Consider the following 20396-nt stretch of genomic DNA (forward strand, 5'->3'; position numbering starts at 1 on the left):
TTCTTGTTGCCTGGGTCTAAGAGAAGGGGCTGAGACCAGCCAAAGTCACACAGCAAAGCCAAGCTGGGCACCTTCTGTAAAGGCCAAGCTGGGCACTTTCTGTAAAGACATGGTTGTAAGACTCCTGGTGCCCAGCTCCAGCCCTGCAAATATAGTTTGGACTGTCCCACAGTTGGCCCAGCTGAGGACAGAAAAGCAGGGAGGCAGGCCTGGGTATCTAGGAGTTGAAAATGAGGAGGGCTCCTGCTACTGGCCTGCCCAAGATGGCGCTATTATGACTCTGTGGCCAGCGTAAGGATGGGCTTTGCAAGTTTCTAGAATATTCCAAAATGTACCCAAACTCATCACTAGAAGGCCTGTTTCCAACCCAATATGTACCGAGTTCGAGTACGTACCAGGCTGGGAGGACCAGCAGGACTCTGTCAGTGTCGTGCTCTTGGTGGCTCTTGGGAAATTGCTTTATTTCTGGTAATGAGGTTTCTAGGCTAATTGAAAACTTGCTCCTCCATGATCGTTGTATCTGCCATTTTGGAGACAGAGATTTCTGAAGGTTCTGCACGCACTGATCTTTCTAAACACATTGCTCAGCCATTCCCCTTTCTGGTGGCTTGGCGCCGTCGTGTTTGTTTGGGGTCGTCATGTTTTGTGTTGTGTTTCTTTCAGACAGGGTCTTGCCTGTCTGAAAACCAAGGCTGTAGTGCAGTGGTGCAGTCATGACTCACGGCAGCCTCGACCTCCTGGGCTCAAGCAATCCTCCCACAAAGCACACACCACCACACCCAGCTAATTTACCATTTTTTTGTAGACAGGGTCTCCCTACATTGCCCAGGCTGGTCTTCAACTCCTGGGCCGAAATGATCCTCCCACCTTGGCCGCCCAAGTAGCTGGGACCACAGGCACATGCCACCACACCCAGCTCATTTTTAAATTTTCTGGTAGAGATGGGGTCTCACTATGTTGTCCAGGCTGGTCTTGAACTCAGCTCAAGCAATCCTCCCGCCTTGGGAGTTCTGGGATTACAGGTGTGAGCCCCCGCACACCTGGCTTGTGCTGAGTTCTATGTCCCTGTTCTCCAGGCTGTCTATAATGACTTTTCTCAGTCACTCCTCTGTTTCTGCCGCCATCAGCCTTTTTACCCTTTCCTGGTTTGTGGCTCTGAGCTGCTGTGCAGAAAATGATGACGGACCCATTTGAACTGTGTTTACAAGAGTCACGGTGAGGCCTGAGGAACTCCCGAGGGATGTGAGGGCTTGGGCCTCTGCATAAACTTGGAGAGAGGCCATTTCCTGCTCAGCAATCACAACTAAATTCAGACGGTGGAGACTGCCGAAGGCTACAGCCCCCACCAGTGAAACGGGATGGGCTCTTTGGTGGCACGCGATACTCATATTTGCACCTGGTTGCTGTGAGGGGCTTTCACAAGCATGTCACCTGACACCAGTATATCAGGGGTTTACAGATGAGAGAACCAAGCCCCCAGAGAGGTTCCCTTCGGCCCAGGAACACAGAGCCATGGTGAGCACTCAAGCTTTTCCTCCACAGCAACAGCCCAGACTTGGGCTTTCTCTCGTGCTTCGGTTAGCAGTTGATCACTTTGCCAAAGGCCCTTCGAGGCCACCTGGAGCCGAACGGGAGATCCCGGTGCTGGGTCCGTTCCCCCTCCAGTTGGCCAGGTAGTATTAGGCAAGCCAGTCCCCTCCCCAGGCCTCGGTTCTCATTTGTAAAACTGGTCTGTGGGACTAGATTTAAGGTGAGTCCAGAGTTTGCAGAGGGGCCTCCATTCCTCCCAGCACAGCCTCTGCCATCTCTTCTGTATGCCGGGCTCCTGTCGCAGGCTGTTGGAATACTAGGTTGGCAGCTAACAGTTGGGGGAACACGGTACCGGATTGATCCTAATGCAAGCTCTGACATTTCCGTGATTCTAAGACTTAAAGATCAAAGATTGGAGGAGTTCTCCAAGGAGGAAACTTCTGGTTAGTGCACGAGGGCTCGGCAGACTCAGCCTCCCCAGATCCCCGGGGGGCTTCAGAGTCAAAACCAATATCCTTCATGGTTTTTATATTTTTTTATGTTTTTTTTTTAAATTTTAAACTTGTGGTAAAATACACGTAACATAAAATGAACCATTTTAAAATGCGTAAGTGTGCCGCTCAGCCGGCATTTGGTCTGTTCCCAGGGCTGTGCCACTCAGTGGCATTAAGTCCGTTCCCAGGGCTGTGCCGCTCAACGGCATTAGGTCCGTTTCCAGGGCTGTGCCACCATGTTAGGTCCATTCCCAGGGCTGTGCCGCTCAACGGCATTAGGTCCGTTCCCAGGGCTGTGCCGCTCAACGGCATTAGGTCCGTTCCCAGGGCTGTGCCACCGTGACCACCATCCACCTCCGGAACATTTTCTTTTTGCAAAGCTGAGACTCTGGCCCCATGAAACACTCCCCATTTTCCCTCCCCCGGCCCCTGGCAGACACCATTTCTGTCTGTCTGACTTTGACGACTCGAGGGGCCTCCCATGAGTGGAACACACAGTGTTTGTTTTTGTGCCTGGCCTTTGCACTTAGCGTCATGGCCTTATGTTGATGCCGTGGCATGTGTCAGGATTTCCTTCCCTTTGTTTTTCTCTCTTTTTTTTAGACGGAGTCTTGCTTTGTCACCCAGGCTAGAGTGCAGTGGTGTGAAATCAGCTCACTGCAACCTCTACCTCCCAGGTTCCAGGGATCCTCCTGCCTCAGCCTCCCAAGTAGCTGGAGCTACAGGCATGCAGCACCACGCCCGGCTAAAGTTTTTTGTATTTTTAGTAGAGACAGGGTTTCACCATGTTGGCCAGGCTGGTCTTGAATTCCTGACCTCAGGTGATCCGCCTGCCACACCTCCCAAAGTGCTGGAATTATTACAGGTGTAAGCCACTGTGTCCGGCCTTCTTCCTTCTTAAGGCTGAATAATATTCCATCCCACATTTTGCTTCTGCACTCATCCCTCAATGGACACCTAGGTTGCTTCTGCCTCTTGGCTATTGTGATTAATGCTGCTATGAACATAAGTTGGGTCTTTTTCAAGCAGCCACTGTAGAAAGATGTTAGTAAATTCCCAGGATAATTGAGAACCTGCCCCTTTAGTGATGTAACGTGTGGTGGAAGAAAGGAAGTTCTCGGGGTAGAATCCCTAGAGATGGGGGAGCTATGGCCACTGCTCCACCCAGACAGCAGCTGCAGGGCAGGCTTGCCCAAGGCCAGGTCTCTGAAGTTGATGAGAGAGGTTGCACTCCAGGGGCAAGAGGGAGCCTGGGCTGTGTGGTGTGGGGCAGCCCTGCCTCTTGGTGCCCCACTGTCCTCCAGTGCAGTAGGGCCTTACCCCAGACCCAGCTCAGCCCAGAGCCAGGCACTCAGAGATCATCTGTTCCAAGCAGGTTGTTTTCCAAATGGAGGGACTGGGCCTGAGGTTGCAAGAGAGGACTTGAGCAATCCCCTCTCCCCTGACCTTCCAGGGCAGCAGACAGCACTGGTGAGGGACTGGGGGACCTACATTGAGTTCCCAGCTCCACCTAGAGCAAGCCCCCTCTCCTCCTGGGCTCAGTTTCCCCATCTGTACAGGTGATTACCCAAGCTCTCTACCACCCAGTGATCTCTGGAAAGACCTGGCTGCAGGGGCCCCACAGGCTGAAGGTGGCATGTGTGTACACATGTGTACATGTATGTGCACAGCCATCCCCCTCCCCTGGCTCCCTGGTGGAAGGGAGGAAGGGATATTTGGGGCTCTGGGCTCTACTGTAGTCGCTTTAATTACAGGCTTTCAACCTCGGGCCGGTGGGCACGCATGGGGAGGGAGGGGTTGCTGCTCCGAAACCCTGTCATTTTCTAGCGTCGGAGGGCCCCTTCAAAGGGGGCATCTAGACATTTTCTCCGCAAGCTGCAGAGTGGACTGTCGTGGCCCCAGCATGAACATAATGACAGATGCATTTTGCAGCAAGCTGGGAGTGAATGGGTCCGACCGGCTTGTCTCCTGTCACACGAGTCATTATTATTATTTTTTTTTTTGTCATTTGCTGACAGTTTGGGTTTCATGCGTTTCTCTCTTTTTTCTCCTTTTCCCCCTGCCTGGAAAAATGGCTAGGTATCTACGAGACCCCAGCAGGCACCATCCTTTACCACGCTCATTTAGACATCGAGGCCTTCACCATGGACCGAGAAGTGCGCAAAATCAAACAAGGCCTGGGCTTGAAATTTGCTGAGCTGGTGTATACCGGTGCGTAAGACTCTACGACTGTCCCCTCTAACCGCCCCACAAGGGATCCCAAATCACCGTCAGGCCCTTGGGCCTGGCCCTCCCCTCTGTATCAGCACCTTCCTCCCCTGCCATCCTCGTGCGAGACCCCAAAAGGTGCAGGCCAAAGGGGGTTGAGGGAAAGTGCAGGCATGAGGGAGCAAGGGGATGCTGGAACCTGCCTTGACATGGGGTGTGTCCGGGGTGATGCACCGGCCTCCCAAGGTGTCCAGCAGCCTCCACCACCTACAGTTTGCATGACTCCAGCACGTGCCAGGCGCTGGGCACTGCGGCGACATGCATCGCCCCACATGGTCCTCACAACTTTCCCAGAAGGTCTGCGGCTCCCTGTACACATGAGGAAACCGAGGCTCAGAAGGAAAGCCTAAAACCAGAAGTGGCCTAGCTGGTAGTGACCCCTAAGTCAGGTTGTCTCCAGGCAGAACCTGGACCTATTCCATGAACTTGAGAGGCTCTGTGGACCAGGAACTCAGCCCCAGACCCCAGTACTACAGAAGCCAGATCTTGACCATGAAACCACCGGGGTGGCCACAGGGCCTGAGCCTTGCCACACACCCAGCCGATGTATGGAAGGACCAGTGGGTGACATGAGCATCTGAGGCGGGGGTGTCCCTGTTTTGCAGCTGAGGAGCCCGGGTTTCCATGCCTTGCCTGGATTCCAAGTCTGGAATCCTGACTCCAAAATCCAACCCTCATATGGTGTAATAAGGGTCCCCAAACTACAGTCCCTGGGTCAAATCCAGCCTGTCACCTGTTTTTGTTCAGCCCATGAGCTAAGAATAGTTTTTACATTCTGATTTATTTATTTGGGGCAGACTTTCACTCTTGTTGCCCGGGCTGGGGTGCAATGGTGCGATCTTGGCCCACTGCAACCTCCGCCTCCCTGGTTCAAGTGATTCTCCTGCCTAAGCCTGCTGAGTAACTGGGATTACAGGCACGTGCCACCATGCCTGGCTAGTTTTTGTATTTTTAGTAGAGTTGGGGTTTCACCATGTTGGCCAGGCTGGTCTCAAACTCCTGACCTCAGGAGATCCGCCCGCCTTGACCTCCCAAAGTGCTAGGATTACAGGCATGAGCCACTGCATCTGGCCAGTTTTTACATTTTTAAATGGTTGGGAGGAAAAAAAAAATTAATGCTATTTTATGACAAATTATATAACATTCAAGTGTTGCCGGGCACAGGGGCTCACGCCGAGCAAAGTGGCTATTTGTTTCTGCATTGTCTGTGGCTCCCCTGGAGTGGCAAGGGTAGGTTGAGCCATTTTGAGAGAGACCATAGGACCCGAAGAGCCTAAAATATTGATTCCCTGGCCCTTCCCACCCCTACTCCAAAACATATACATACCCCCTGATTTGGGTATTACATTAAATAGTTGTCTTGAGCTGTGGGAGGACAGGCTGCTGCCTGAGGCCGACCCTCATATCTTTGGGGGCCTGGACGTCAGGGGACCCATGCAAAGTTAGTATTAGTTAATCTAATAGTTACCTGGGCTAAGCTCTCCTCCCCTCGCCTCTTCCCCTCCACTCTCAGATTTTGTTTCCTTTTAAGCCTCCTAATCACTGTAACTCATCTCAGGATTTTAAGAGGGCTCGGCGGTTATTGGCTGGTGTTATTTCTCCCTGCCATTGTTCCTGGCAGCTTTGAAGCCGAGTTCTGCCCCCCTTCCCAGGTACAGACAGGTGCTTAAATACCATTGTCTCCTGCGGGCTTTCCAGCCTGGTGGGACTGCAACCCTGAAAGAAGGATTTTAGTTACAAAGTGAGAGAGTCGTTAAGATGTGGCAGAGGAGGGAGCACCTGGCTGGGCTGCTCCGGGGCCTCCACAGAGGCTGATCCCACCATGGCTGTGGCCGCGGCTGCCACTTATCCTGCTATCTTGCTGCCAGGCTCTGAGCTGGGCACCTGATGGGGTATTATCTAATATTAGCTGTGCAGAGGTGAGGAAACGGGGGCCCCCAGGTGAAGACACTTGCCCAGGCTCTCCTGGCTGGCGATGGGCAGCTTTGAGCTGGGGACAGGTCAGCTGTAGCAGCCAAGTTCCCAGTTATTCCAACAGATTCCAGGATGCTCATGATCAAGGGGCGCGGCGGCACAGACGGGAACCCTGGGTGTAGGGCACAGTTTGGCTCCTGGCTGCAGTCACGGTGCCTCTACACCAGACTGGCTGGGTTGAGTCCCTGCTCTGTCAGCCAGCGACAAGCCCTCTACATCCCAAACTGAGGTACAATGATTAGGAGACTTAAAAGGAAACCAAACCTCAGAGTGGAGGTGAGGGACAGTAGGGGCTTCTTCTTGGTGGTTATCACTAATATTAACTTTGCCCTGGTTCGCTGACATCCAGGGCTTCACAAACACCAAGCTCAGAGGGGCTGTTTGATGCGATTTTCCCCGTGAGGGATACAGAAATGGTACAGACCAAGGCTTTGCTTGATCATGTTACTTAACCTCCCTAGGCCTCAGTTTTCCCATCCGGAGAGTGGGAATAACAGTTCTACCTGTCTGGTGGTGAGGACTGAAAGCATGAATATCTGTGAAGCACCTGGAACAATGTCTGGCAGACAAGTGGTTAGTCCAGTGCGTGAAATAACTGTGAGCACCTGGCGTGGTTTCCCAATGTGGAGGCAGGGCACTTGGAGCCTTGCCTCTGGCTGGGTTAATGGTCTTGAGCAGGTCTGTCGCTTCCCTGAGCCTCAGTTTCCCCTCCTGTCAAATAAAGGGCACCAGGCTGAGGGCACGCCAGGGTCTCTTCCCAGTCCCGTCTAGCTCCTGGGTGGAAAGCCCAGCCTTCTGCTGTAATGCTTGGCTCCCTCAGAGCCCCTGTGGTCTCAGCACAGATAGGGAGACTGAGGCACGGGGAAGCCCTGTTGCCCCAGCCTCACTCCTAGAGGCCCTGGGTTCTGTGACCACTGCCACCCTGCATCTGTGTGTCTGACTGTGGCTGGCTGGCTCCCTCTCCTCTCCCACTATTCCCAAATGTCCTGGTCTGGCTGTGTGGGCTTCAGGCAGACTACCTCCAGGAATGGCATCCAGGGTTAGCCTGGCAGGGCCCAGTGGAGCGTCTCATCCAGGGGGTATAGCTCACCTCTTCTCCCCTCGCCTCCATTTCTTCAGCAATACAATGGGTATAAGGTGCAAGGCACACAGAATTGCTCCAGTTAGAAAGGGTCGCATGTGTTTGGTTGGGTCTAGCAGCATGGGGGAGGGGTCCCTCTCCAGCTCAGCCCTATGCCCCACCCACAGTGTATCTGCAGGTCTAGGGGGTGCAGGGTCTCCCCCGATGCAGCTTAAGCCAGGCTCGCTGTCCCCAAACCCAGGCTGGGTCTGCTGGGAAAAGAAATCTGAGCAGAAGACCCCCATGGGGCAGAGGTAGAAAATTCTGAGATAAAGCCCAGGCCAGTTGCTCCCACGGAGATCTCTGTCCTATCTCTGGCTCCATCTCCTGCCTGTCTTCCAGCCTGGAAACTTAATGGGCTAATTATCCCCGCTCTGTCAGAAAGATGGCCAAGCCCAGGACACCAGGGCATGGGGGGCTGGGAGAACATCAGTGGCCCCCTCCACAAGGGTCTCGGGTGTGTTGGAGAAAGCCCTGGGCCAGAGTTAGGAGTGCTTCATCAGACCTGGGCTCTTCCACGGTCTTGCTGTGTGGCCTTGCACAGGCTGTTTCCCTCTCTGGGCCTCTCTCCCTGTGTACAGTGAGGGCTGGCACACAGCATGGTGTTCAAACTGCAAATGCAAAACGCTTTGCACTCTGCGTTCTCTCACTGAATCCACACCACCTCTGGTTAGTCATGTTTTCTCACTGTGCAAATGAGTAAACTGAGGCACAGTGTGTGGCTGGGATGTGGACTCAAAGACTGGGACACTGGAGAGCAAGGGCTCAACCTCTACTCTCCCTGCTTGGCCCTCCCCCGCCTCTGCAAGCCCCAGGACCCCATCCCAGAGGCCTGTCCCCTTTCCCACGGAGGGCCTCAGCAGGTGCCCCCAGGGGCCTGGGCCTCCCACAATAGCCGCAGCCCCTGGGCTGACCCGGCTCTTTATCAGGGCAGGAGATCATGCGCCATCTGGCCCTGCAGCTGCCCAGGTGGGCTCACCTTCCCAGCTCCGTTTCAGGAAACCCTAGCCTTGCCCTGTCCCTCCCCCAAGCCATGGCCGGCCTGCCTGCCTGCCGCCCCTTGGTCCCAGCCTCCATCAGAAGCGGCTAGGGAGAGGCCCAGGCCAGACTGGGGTCTGAGCGCTACCCCTCCCTGGCCTTTAGGACTCTGGGGGAGAGGGGAGGGAGCATGTTTCTCAGGCACCTCCTGCCCCCACCTACACACCAAGGGATGTTCTGGCCAGAGAGAAAGCTCCGAGTTTATCGTAGGAAGCAGAGTTGTTACAACTTGGGCCAACAGAAGTCAAATGGAGGCTCCCCACTTCCAGCCTGTGTGATCCTGGAGAAGTTTCTTAACCTCCCTGAGCCTCCCTTCCTCACCCAGAAAGGCGAAAGGCTAAGAGAGTGTCTCTCAGAGGCTGTCTATGAGGATTCAGGGAGCTAGCCCAGATGAAAGCCTGAGCACGGTGCTGCTGCTTATCTATGCAGAAATATTCTATCTGCCCAGGAAAACAGTAGCAGGTGCAGAAAGGGGCCCACCCACCCCGAGGGGTAGGCTCCAGCCAGGACTCCAGGTCACGGTAGCCCCTAAGGCCGGTGCGGCTCAGTGCTAGGGGCTCCACACGAAATATTACTGTGACATCCCCACTCAACAGATGGGGAAACAGAGGCACAGAGAGGGGAAGCTTATGCATCGCCATGGTCTGAACCACCACCCAGCTGCCTGCACTGGACACCTACATCACCAAGCCCCAGGCAGCACGTGCCTCTGAGTACTGTCTGAGATCTTCTGCTTCCCCCGGAAGATTAGAGCCTCCGTTGGGCCAGGGATGGGGGCCCTTTACCATTGTGTCCCCAGTTGCTGGCTTCTGGCACTTCCTGAATGCCTACGGCATGAAGCAGTGGGTCACTTCCCTCCTCCTGACCCTTAGGGAAGTGACCTAGGTGGTCACCTCCTTACCCACAGGCCCTTTGCAAGGTTAGAGGGCAAGGCTATGAAAGCATGGTCCTCAACTCAGCCGCTGGCAAGTGCACATTGTATCAGACGCATGGGAGGCAGTCATGGTCTGCATGGCAGGGTAAAGCATGCGGCACCCGTCCTGTGCCCTTGCAGTGCAGGACGCCTCCCTAGTGATACCCCGTTTTCCTCCCCGCAGGTTTCTGGCACAGCCCTGAGTGTGAATTTGTCCGCCACTGCATTGCCAAGTCCCAGGAGCGAGTGGAAGGGAAAGTGCAGGTGTCCGTCCTCAAGGGCCAGGTGTACATCCTCGGCCGGGAGTCCCCACTGTCTCTCTACAACGAGGAGCTGGTGAGGTAGGCACCCTACACCTCATCCTGACCCCGACTTGGGCACAGAGCCTATCTTTTGACTGGATCCTCGAGACATCTGTGCCTGAGCACATGTCAGGCACCATGCAGAGGACAGAGCAATGGTCACTGAGGATATAGACACCACTATGCTTCCGTGGAACTTACAGGCTAGCTGGGAGAAAGGCATGGATCAAACCATCACCAGATTGTAGAATTAGACAAGGTGGCAGCGGGCTATGACTAATGCAGGATAGTCTGGCTGGGTATAATAACGGATTGGCTAGAGAGGTGGTGCATGCCTGTAAGTTCAGCTACTTAGGAGGCTGAGGTGGGAGGATTGCTTGAACCCAGGAGTTCAAGACCAGCCTGGGCAACATAGAAAGACCTTGTCTCAAAAAAAAAAAAAAAAATATATATATATATATATATATAAAATAATTGGGGTTGTAGAGAAGCTCCTTTGCTATTCAAACAATAGCAGAAAGAGTTAACAGGTGAATAGCAGGGAGGGGTGAGAGGGCAAAAGAGGCCAGGGGGAGGGAGCCGAAGCTAGATCTTAAAGGGAAAGGCAAGATCAGATCTGTGCATTTTGAGGGTCCTCCTGACTGCTCTGGAGAACAGATTTGAGTAGGTGGGAAGTGGGAGGGCACCTGTGGAAATGTGGTAGCTTGGACCAGGCTTGATGACTCCCGGACTAGATAGCAGCAGGGGAAGGTGACACAAATCTAGGAGGAGGGATTGAAATGACTTGGATGTGGAGGGAGATGGAGGATCCAGAATGACTCTAGTGTCTGGGGTCATGAGCAGCTGGGTGCAGTCTCTGGGTTGAGGAAAGGCTCTTGAGGAAGGATCATGCATTTGGATTTAGGTGTCATGAGCATGGGTTTCTTTTGAGATAGCTGGGAAAACTAACTAGAAGGTTGTCGGACACTTGGGTCTAGAGTTGAGGAGAACCTAGGCTGAAGACCCTGGCGCATCATAGGCATTTTGATGTTCTCTGAAGCTCTGGGCCGAGAGAGACTGCCTAGGGGAAAGTGTGGAGTGAGACAAGAAGGGAACCAGCTGGGCAAGATGGCGTACACCTGGAATCCCAACTCTTTGGGAGGCTGAGGCAGGAGGATTGCTTGAGGCCAGGAGTTCAAGACCAACCTGGGCAACATAGTGAGACCTCATCTCTACTAAAAATTAAAAAATTAGCTAAGTGTGGTGGCATGTGCTTGTGGTCCCAACTACTTGAGAGGCTGAGGTGGGAGTCTCTCTTAAGCCTGAGAGATCAAGGGTGCAGTGAACCATGACCATGCCACTGTACTCCAGCCTGGGCAACAGAGCAAAACCCTGTCTCAAAAAATACATACATAAAATATTAGCCAGGTGTGGTGTCACACACCTGTAGTCCTAGCTACTCAGGAGGCTGAGGCAGGAGGATCACTTGAGCCCAAGAGTTGGAGGCTGCAGTAAGCCAGGATCGCACCACTGCACTCCAGCCTTAGTAACAAAGTTAAGCACTGTCTCTTTAAAAAAAAAAAAAAAAAAAAGGGTTAACACAAGTGGAACCACGAGGAGATTTCTCATTGATGGACCAGGCAGAAGGTGGCCAAGGAGGAGCCCCTGGATACGCAGGAGGGCCCTGGTGAGCCAGGGCCAAGGTGGCAGCTAACAACTGGCCACTCCTGCGTCCGTCCCGTGGATGAGAGTGACCTGCATCAAGGGACGAGGTGTCACCTCCAGAGGTCACCTGGTTAAACTAGAGATGGGGCAGGCCTCTGTGGGACAGACAGCCCCCACTGGACGAGGGTCCCCCAAGGCCCAGCTTAGCTCAGGCCGAGGCCAGCCCCTCCCTCCTGGAGGCTGGTTGGGAATTAAAGTACGAGTCTTGCCTGCCAGTCAATATTATTTTTTTCTTTCCCTTCTCCTTGCCATGTTGAGTTTCTCCCCCCTTCAATCTTTCTAAACATGTTATAAGCCATAAATATAACTGAATCAGTTTAGATCAGTCGGGGTAAATGTCAAATTATCTTCTCTCTTTCTCTCTCTGGCTCTTTCTTCCCTCCCCCTCCAAATCAACAGCCTCTAATAATCTGTCCAACCCTTCATTAAGCCTTACAGTCTCACTCAGGGAGATTAAATGAATAAAGTAAAAAGGGAAAGGGGAAAAAAAAAGAGAGAAAAGCAGGAGCATTTATTCTCACTGTGTCTCCGACCATTTCCCTTTTCTTTTTGATTTCTACATCGCTGACTTGAAAGCCCTTGAGTGACAGCGTCACAGGGCCCAGCGAGGAAGCCGCGAGAGGCAGCAGAGCTGGAAATGCCGCGGCACAGTCGGTAGAAAGTAACGTAATTATAGAGCAGGTCAGAGCCACTCGAATGAGCAAAAATAAAAGCACAGAGGTTTTCTGTAGACCGTCAGGGGAGGTAAAAAAAAAAAAAAAAAAAAAAATTCATTGTAAACTCTTTTTCCACCTCCCCTCTCACTTCAAACCACAATTTTAAAAAGAGGTTTTTTTAGTTTCTGAGAAACCCCTCTTGGAACTCCCAGCAGCCTCCTGGGATGTTTGTCCCTGGATGTGGGCCCTCTTTGCAGGGGCTGCCAGGGCAGTTGGGAAGGTCCCACCTTGGGGAACGGTATGGGGAGAGTTTGTTGTGACTCGTGAGAGATGCAGGTGAAGGGACAGATGGTCACGGAGGTGGGGGGATTCTGTGTCCTGCACTCTCCCTGCGCTGAGGACAGGGGCCAGTGGGGCTGAGGCTCGGTTTCCAAAACAAGGTCTGTTCAAGGGATCTGAAGAGGTTGGTGGTCTAGTTTGGTCCAGCCCTTCCTAAGCACCGATTCTGCACAGAAAGGGGTGACCAGCAAGTCTGGCATCTCCTCCTCTTCCAGGGAATGCAAGCTCTTAGCAGCTTCAGTGCCTGAGCCCTGGAGGGGCCGTGGAGGTATAGAGGAGGGAGGAAGGGAAATCAAGGGAGGTGCAGGGGTACGGGAGTGACTTTGCAGAGAGTTCCACGTGCCCACCAGCTTCAAGGCCTGGTGAAGGTCAGGGCCCAGGTCCTGAACGAGTCACTGGGGCCAGGCAGATGCAGAGACCTCATTGGTTCTTGTAAAAAGTCCACAGTCTACAAAGAACCAGTCAGATGTCCAGCCTCAGGGTCTCAAAGCAGCAGATCCTCCTGCCCCCCGACACCAACCCACCCCACCCCCACCAATCTCACCTCTCTAGAGAGGGCCCCTGAGGGGACAGGCCACCTCCTTGTCACTGGGAACCTTGAATCAGCTTTGTCCCAGGGCTGCAATTCTGCAGAGGAGGGGCTGATTCAGAGCAGGACATGACAAGGGACCCCATCCTCTCAGAGGCTTGTAGAGTAGGAGGCATCTGAGTCCACGTGCCCTAAGTGCTTAGCGCAACGATAATTAACAAAGGCAATGGGTGATTGATTGCTTATATCTGGCCCCTCCCTGTGACACCACTCTTGCTCTTCTTTCCTTGGCACCTGGCCCAGCACCTGGCAGGCAGCAAAGGCTTAATAAATGCCTGAACAAATGAATGAGTGAATGAATAGTGTTTGTACTGGTGGGTGCTCACCGTGTGCCAGGCACCAGCTACATTATTTCATGTGGAACCAAAAGTGACGTTGAGAGCTAACCACGCATTTGACAGGTGCGAGGCCGAGGCTCCGAGCGCAGGAATACTGGCCTGGGCTCTCTGGTGGTGCGTGGCGGAGCCAGGACGCAAAGCCCAGTCAGCCGGCTGGAGCGACTGCCATGGTTAGGAAGGTTGGGAGGAGCAGCTAAGGGTGGAGAGCCCAAAAGCAGAAGGCTGGTGAGTCTGGGAGATGGAAACTGTAGAGAGGTAAAATCTGCTCTGCTGAGTACAGCAGCAGTCAACCCAGCATTTTCCACGACACACTGGCGGTGGGTGCCCAGGTTTTAGGATGGATTCGGTGAAGTCTAACTGGTTGGACAAATGAGGGGGAAGGTGACTTCGTGGGCCGATCTTGCTGTGAATGCTGGAGGCCTCCCTGCAGCTTGCAAAATGCCTGTGCTGTTGCAATTCACACCCTAAGGCCTTCTGAGCCTTCAGGTCAGTGGATGCCATCCACACAGTCCCGAAGGCACAGCTGGCTTGGACGCGTGCTCCATTTACAGACGGGGTGCTCTGGTTGGTAGGATTTCATAGGGCTAGTTCTGGGGAGGCTGCTGTGTGCTCCACTAGGGCGCTCCAACCTTTGGGTTGGTGCCTGGCCCAGAAGAGGGTTCCCGGAGTTGTACAGAAATTAAATGGAAAGCCGACGTGCAGGGAGGGTTTGGACCCACGCAGGGGAAATGCCCTGGCGTCTGGGAGGTGGGGGCTGCCTCTGGCCCCAGCAGTCCTCCCTTCAAGCAGAGGCCAGGGCCAGGCTGAGCTGACAAGCTTCTACTCTCCTTGCAGCATGAATGTGCAGGGTGATTATGAGCCGATTGATGCCACCGGGTTCATCAACATCAATTCCCTCAGGTGAGAAGCTCGGGGCCCTGATGGGCCGTCAAAGCCCCCAGGTGTAAAGGGTAGGCTTTGATGGGACCTTTCCGCTGCCCTGCCCTAGACAAACCCAACTTTCCTGTCCATCTGCCCATAGCATCCTCAGAGGCATGCTTTGATAGCCAACAGTAACGGAGGGTCCTAGGCATTGGGGTCCCTAGGTTCCTGTGTCCCACCCGGTGCCTCTGATACCTGCCCTCCCCTCCCCTCCCCTTAAGCCACAGGGACTCCACTATGCGCTCCTTTGCAGAGCAGGTTAAACAAGGAAATAGCGTAGAGGTGGAGAGAAGCCTGTTTTCTGTCACCATACCTGAGCTGTAGGTCTAGCTGGAAGCCATCCTAGCCACGTGGATCTCCATGGCCCAGGAGGGTGGTACACATCATCTGAAGTCACTCAGACCTTTGATCCTCTGGGAGTCACCAGTAAGGGTGTCAGCTGTACGTGCCGCACAGATTCAGTGAAGGTTCAATATGAGCCTGTGGAAATCAAGCATGCGGCTTGGGCTCAGACCCTGGCATGCAGGAAGAGCCAGGGGGCAGTGCCAGCAGCAAGCACTCTCAGCCCAGGGCTGATGTGCTCAAGGGCAAACAGGGTCGTTTGTCACCAGCAGCTAACATAGACTAAGCTGCTCTGGGGCACTCTCCTAGGATGTCTCATTTAATTCTTACGCAAAATTTGCAACTCCCTCGGAAACAGGCTGAGTGGTTAAGTAACTTTCCAAGGGTCACACAGCTAGGAGGTGGTGGAGCTGAGTCTGGAGGACCTGTCCTGCTGTGGGTTCTCCATCACCAGCTCCCTTCTCATGGGGATTGGAATCTAGAAGAAGATGCAAGTCTCTCTCCTCTTGCTAACAACATACTCTGGGCACAGAGCCACCATTTTCTCCCAGAGACAGTTTCTTGTCCCTGGAGGCAGCTCATGCCTGGAGAGATGTTGAATCCCGCCCATCTGCCGAGGGTCCTCTCCCTTCCCCTCAGTCACCTCCACCTCCCCTGCTTCCTGCGCCCTCTGTTTGTATTTTATGACTCTATAAACCCTTTTAAATGGCCCAGAACACACAGGGCTTACATAATGGCCTCTTCATTTCTCCCATTGCCAGTTAAACGCTTTGTCTTCAACAATGACAAACAATGTTTTCCCCCTAAGATAAATTAATTACATTATCCTGATTGGAGGGCAGGAGGGGCCAGGGCGGAAGAGGGAATAGAAAAAAAGACAACTTCACACACATCTTAACCAACAGCTGCCCCTGCCACCCCAGTTCTGCCTGAATTAATTGAACCCAGTGTGTGTTGTTATTGTTAATTTACATTTTTCTTTGTTTTGAATCTGGTTTACAGGCTGAAGGAATATCATCGTCTCCAGAGCAAGGTCACTGCCAAATAGACCCCTGTACAATGAGGAGCTGGGGCCTCCTCAATTTGCAGATCCCCCAAGTACAGGCACTAATTGTTGTGATAATTTGTAATTGTGACTTGTTCTCCCTGGCTGGCAGCGTAGTGGGGCTGCCAGGCCCCAGCTTTGTTCCCTGGTCCCCCTGAAGCCTGCAGACGTTGTGTTGTCACCGAAGGGAAGGGTGGGGGGCAGCTGCGGTGGGGAGCTATAAAATGACAATTAAAAGATACACTAGTCTTTTGTTTATTTCTACAGAGTGTGTGAGAGACTGTGTGTGTGTGTAGTTAATCATGCTTTTCTTAGCCCAACCTTTGTGTTTTCGGACCTAAGTGCTGCCGAAGGCCACCATTTGCCAGACAGCCTGTTAATCTGGGAGTCAACCCCTCTCCAGCAAAAACTAGGAATCCAGAAGTGCCGCCTGGGTCAGATCCTAGCCAGCAGCCTGGGAATCAGTCACCAACTGTGGTCCTGTTGCAAATGTCAGGAAACCGAAGAAAATTTAGGGGATGCCCTTTGGGGGCATCAACGCACAGCCCTTTCTCTGGGGATCACCTTTACTCACAGCCCACAGGGAGCTTCTACACAGGGCGGCCATGAGTGACCCCAGGACACTTACTACAGCTGTGTGGCCTAGAGCAGCCTAACTCATGGAGGAGGAGGGAGAGGCCTGAGCAGAGAGGAGAAAAGAGCACGCCCGAGACTTGGCAGCACTTCCCACGGTTCACAAACCAGGCCCCAAGGCAACCATGTTTGCAGTGTGGCCCCGCCCCACCTTGGTCGTATCTGATTGGACCGTGGATGGACACCTGACTAGAGCTGGCCAATCAGAAACCCCAGGAATTGGGCCTCGGCACATGGCCGGAAGTGAGGACATGTAACGCAGGCACTCACTGTGGGCTGCTGTGGATCTGGGGTGCAGAGCAGGTGTAGAAGGAAACGAGAGGGAAAGGATGGGAAGAGAGGGTCCGTATATTAGCGTCCGTATTCCTATCCTGGTGCTTCATGAAAGCTGGTGGCATCTCTTGGCCTGGTTTCCCTGACACCTGATATAATGAATTCAGGACTCCAGCTGAGTGAGGGAGTTTCTGCTCCTTGCAACCAAAAGCATCTTCACTGGGAAGACCCGAGTGCTGCCTGCTCTGTGCTTTGCCCTGGTTCTGAACTCAGAACCTGACCTCAGGGATTGCCTCACCACTCCACTGCCTGTGTCCCTGAGGGTTTCTCGCAAAAGAAGTTTTACCTTTCAAACTTATTTTCCTCTGATTATTAATGTCCGTGGTAATAATGACTCAATATTAGCTTTGTGCCAAACACTTCTCTATACACTTTATTCACATTAGCTCGTTGAATCTTCAAAATCACACTTGGAGGTGGACACTTTCATCTCCATTATGCAGAGGTAGCAACGAAGCTGCAGATAAACTGACTTGCCAAAAGCCACTCAACTGACAAGTGACAGAACCAAGAACCAAACCCCGGCCTGACTGAGCCCCCAAATCTTGTGCGTTTGTCTTTTTGTTATTGTTGTCGAGATGGAGTCTCGCTCTGTTACCCAGGCTGGAGCGCAGTCTCAGCTCACTGCAACTTCCGCCTCCCAGGTTCAAGCAATTCGCCTGCCTCAGCCTTCTGAGTAGCTGGGATTACAGACGCCCACCACCACGTCTGGCTAATTTTTGTGTTTTTAGTAGAGATGGGGGTTTCACCATGTCAGTCAGGCTGGTCTCGAACTCCTGACATAAGGTGATTCATCCGCCTCCCGCCTCCCACAGTGCTGGGATTACAGGCCTGAGTCACCGCCCCCGGCCATTATGTCTTTAACCATAGTGATAAGCTGCATCTTTAAGAAAAGAAATAACGGCCAGGCGTGCTGGCTCAAGCCTGTAATCCCAGCACTTTGGGAGGCCGAGACGGGTGGATCACCAGGTCAGGAGATCGAGACCATCCTGGCTAACAGGGTGAAACCCCGTCTCTACTAAAAAAAATACAAAAAACTAGCTGGGCGAGGTGGCGGGCGTCTGTAGTCCCAGCTACTCGCGAGGCTGAGGCAGGAGAATGACGTAAACCCGGGAGGCGGAGCTTGCAGTGAGCTGAGATCCGGCCACTGCACTCCAGCCTGGGCGACAGAGCGAGACTCCGTCTCAAAAAAAAAAAAAAAAAAAAAGAAATAACTAGCCAGGCTCAGTGACTCTGGCCTGTAATCCCAGCACTTTGGGAGGCTGAGGCAGGTGGATCACAAGGTCACGAGTTTGAGATCAGCCCGTTTGAGACCAGCCTGGCCTCAGCCTCCCAGAGTGCTGAGATTACAGGCATGAGCCACCACGCCCGACCACATTTGGTATATTATCAGTCATGTTTTGTCTTTCTTTTCTTTTTTTTGTTTTTATGCTAAGCATCCTATAATGCACATATATTTTTTCCTATGCTTACAATATTTTTGCAGTTATTTAGGCTGAAGTATAAATGCTTTATATTTTATAGTTATAAATGTATAGCTTACACTTTAAAGTATAAATTGTATATATTTATGCTTTAATGGATATACTTTGCACCCTATTTTTAAAATTTTAACATATCGTAAATGCTTTCCTGTAACATTAAAAACTCAATCCTTAAGCCTGGGCACAGTGGTTCATGCCTATAATACCAGCACTTTGGGAGGCTGAAGTGGGTGAATCGCTTGAGTGCAGGAGTTTAAGACCAGCCTGACCAACATAGCGAGACCCCATCTCCATAAAATAAATTTTTAAAACTCCTTAAACATTTTCAGCAATTACATAACATTTTGTTACATTGATACTCCCTAACTTCACCTTTCCCTATTTATATATTTAGTTCTTTCCATATTCTAAATTATTTTTCTGCCTTTTATTGAACTTATTTTTTATGTTTTAAATAAATAGAGATGGAGTCTCACTATGTTGCCCAGGTTGGTCTCAAACTCCTGGGCTCAAGTGATTCTCCTGCCTCAGCCTCCCAAAGTGCTGGGATTACCGGCATGAGCCACCATTCCCAGCCCTTTTGTTGAATTTAATGGAATGTTTTTAATAGTTGGTTATTAGCTATACTTAATTATTAGTTATTGCTTTTTTAGTAGCCTCTCTGAGAGTTATTTTATACATCTTTAACTTACCACAGTCTACCTTCAATTAATAGTATGCCACCTCGAGTGTAACATAAGAACTTTGTAACAGTACAACCCTAGAACATTTCACTTTATGCTTTTGTTGTCATAGATATGCTACAAAATCCCATAATACATTGCTATTATTTTTGCTTTAGACAGTCAAATATCACTTTTAAAAGATTAAAAATAAAAATTAAAAATTAAAAAATAAAGATTTGAAAAGATGAAAAATAATGGCGGGCCATGCCTATAATCCTAGCACTTTGGGAGGCCAAGGTAGGAGGATTGCTTAAGCCCAGGGATTCAAGGCCAGCCTGGGCAACATAGAGAGACCCCCATCTTTACAAAAAAATTTAAAATTAGCCAAATGTGCTAGCACATGCCTGTGGTTCCAGCTTCTCAGGAGACTGAGGTGGGAGAATTGCGTGAGCCTGGGAAGTAGAGACTGCAGTGAGGAGTGATCACAGCACTGTACCCTAGCCTGGGCAACATCTCAAGACTCTGTCTCAAAAAATAAACAGTTGAGATTGTACCACTGCACTCCAGCCTGGGTGACAGAATGAGACTGTCAAAAAATCATAATAATAATTAAAAAAAGATTTAAAATAAGAGTATATCTTATATTTATCCATATATTTCTTTTTCTGATGCCCTTCATTCCATTGAATAGATCAAAGTTTCTATATATATCATTTTCCTTCTGTTGAAGAACTTTTAAAGGTATTTCTTCTAGTGCAGTGATTTTTTTTTTTTTTTTTTTTGAGACAGAGTCTCACTCTGTCACCCAGGCTGGAGGGCAGTGGCGTGATCTCTGCTCACCCCAACCTCTGCCTCTCAGGTTCAAGCAATTCCCCTGCCTCTGCTTCCCAAGTAGCCGGGATTACAGGTGCCTGCCACCACCCTGGCTAATTTTTGTATTTTTTAGTAGAGACTGAGTTTCACCATTTGGCCAGGCTGATATCAAACTCCTGACCTCAAACGATCCACCCACCTCAGCCTCCCAAAGTGCTGGGATTATAGGCATGAGCCACCGCACCCGGCCCAGCTTTTACTTCTTTGAAAAAATTTTATTAACATTTACAAGTAGATCCTTGCTCCATTTTGAGTTCATTACTGTGTGGGTCGTGATTCAGGATCAAAATTTATTTTTGAAAATACTGATATTTTGCTGTTCCAGCACCATTTCTTAAAAAGTCTTTTTCCTATTATATTACCTTAGCATCTTTGTCAAAAATCGATGAGGCCAGGCATGGTGGCTCACGCCTGTAATCCCAGCACTTTCGGAAGCCAACGTAGGTGGATCACTTGAGGTCAAGAGTTGGAGACCAGCCTGGCCAACATGGTGAAACCCCATCTCTACTGAAAATATAAAAATTAGCTGGCTGTGATGGTGCAAGCCTATAATCCCAGCTGCTTGGGAGGCTGAGGCATGAGAATCGCTTGAACCCAGAAGGTAGAGGTTGCAGTGAGCCAAGATTGCGTCACTGTACTCCAACCTGGGCGACAGAGCAAGACTCCATCTCAAAAAAAAAAAAAAAAAAATCAATTGATGGGTATGGGTCTACTTCTGACTCTCAATTCTGCTTCATTAATGTTATGTGTCTAGCCTTATGCCAGAAACTCTCTGACTTGCTTATTATAGCTTATAGTAAATCTTACACCTCATTCTTTTAAGATTGTTTTGTCT

At 51.4% G+C, this 20396-nt stretch overlaps 1 protein-coding gene across 1 annotated transcript in view; it reads left to right on the forward strand.

The window, feature by feature from the left end:
* Positions 1–15814, forward strand: part of ASS1 (argininosuccinate synthase 1) — a 57995-nt gene extending 42181 nt beyond the window's left edge. Inside the window, exons 13-16 of the mRNA XM_008005925.3 lie at positions 4104–4235; positions 9522–9678; positions 14100–14165; positions 15531–15814. Of these exons, the coding sequence (XP_008004116.1) occupies positions 4104–4235; positions 9522–9678; positions 14100–14165; positions 15531–15576 (401 nt within the window). The 3' untranslated portion in view covers positions 15577–15814. The remainder of the gene's footprint in view (positions 1–4103; positions 4236–9521; positions 9679–14099; positions 14166–15530) is intronic.
* The last annotated feature ends 4582 nt before the right edge of the window (positions 15815–20396 follow it).

This window comes from Chlorocebus sabaeus, chromosome 12 (assembly GCF_047675955.1).
Source record: "Chlorocebus sabaeus isolate Y175 chromosome 12, mChlSab1.0.hap1, whole genome shotgun sequence".
NCBI lineage: Eukaryota > Metazoa > Chordata > Mammalia > Primates > Cercopithecidae > Chlorocebus > Chlorocebus sabaeus.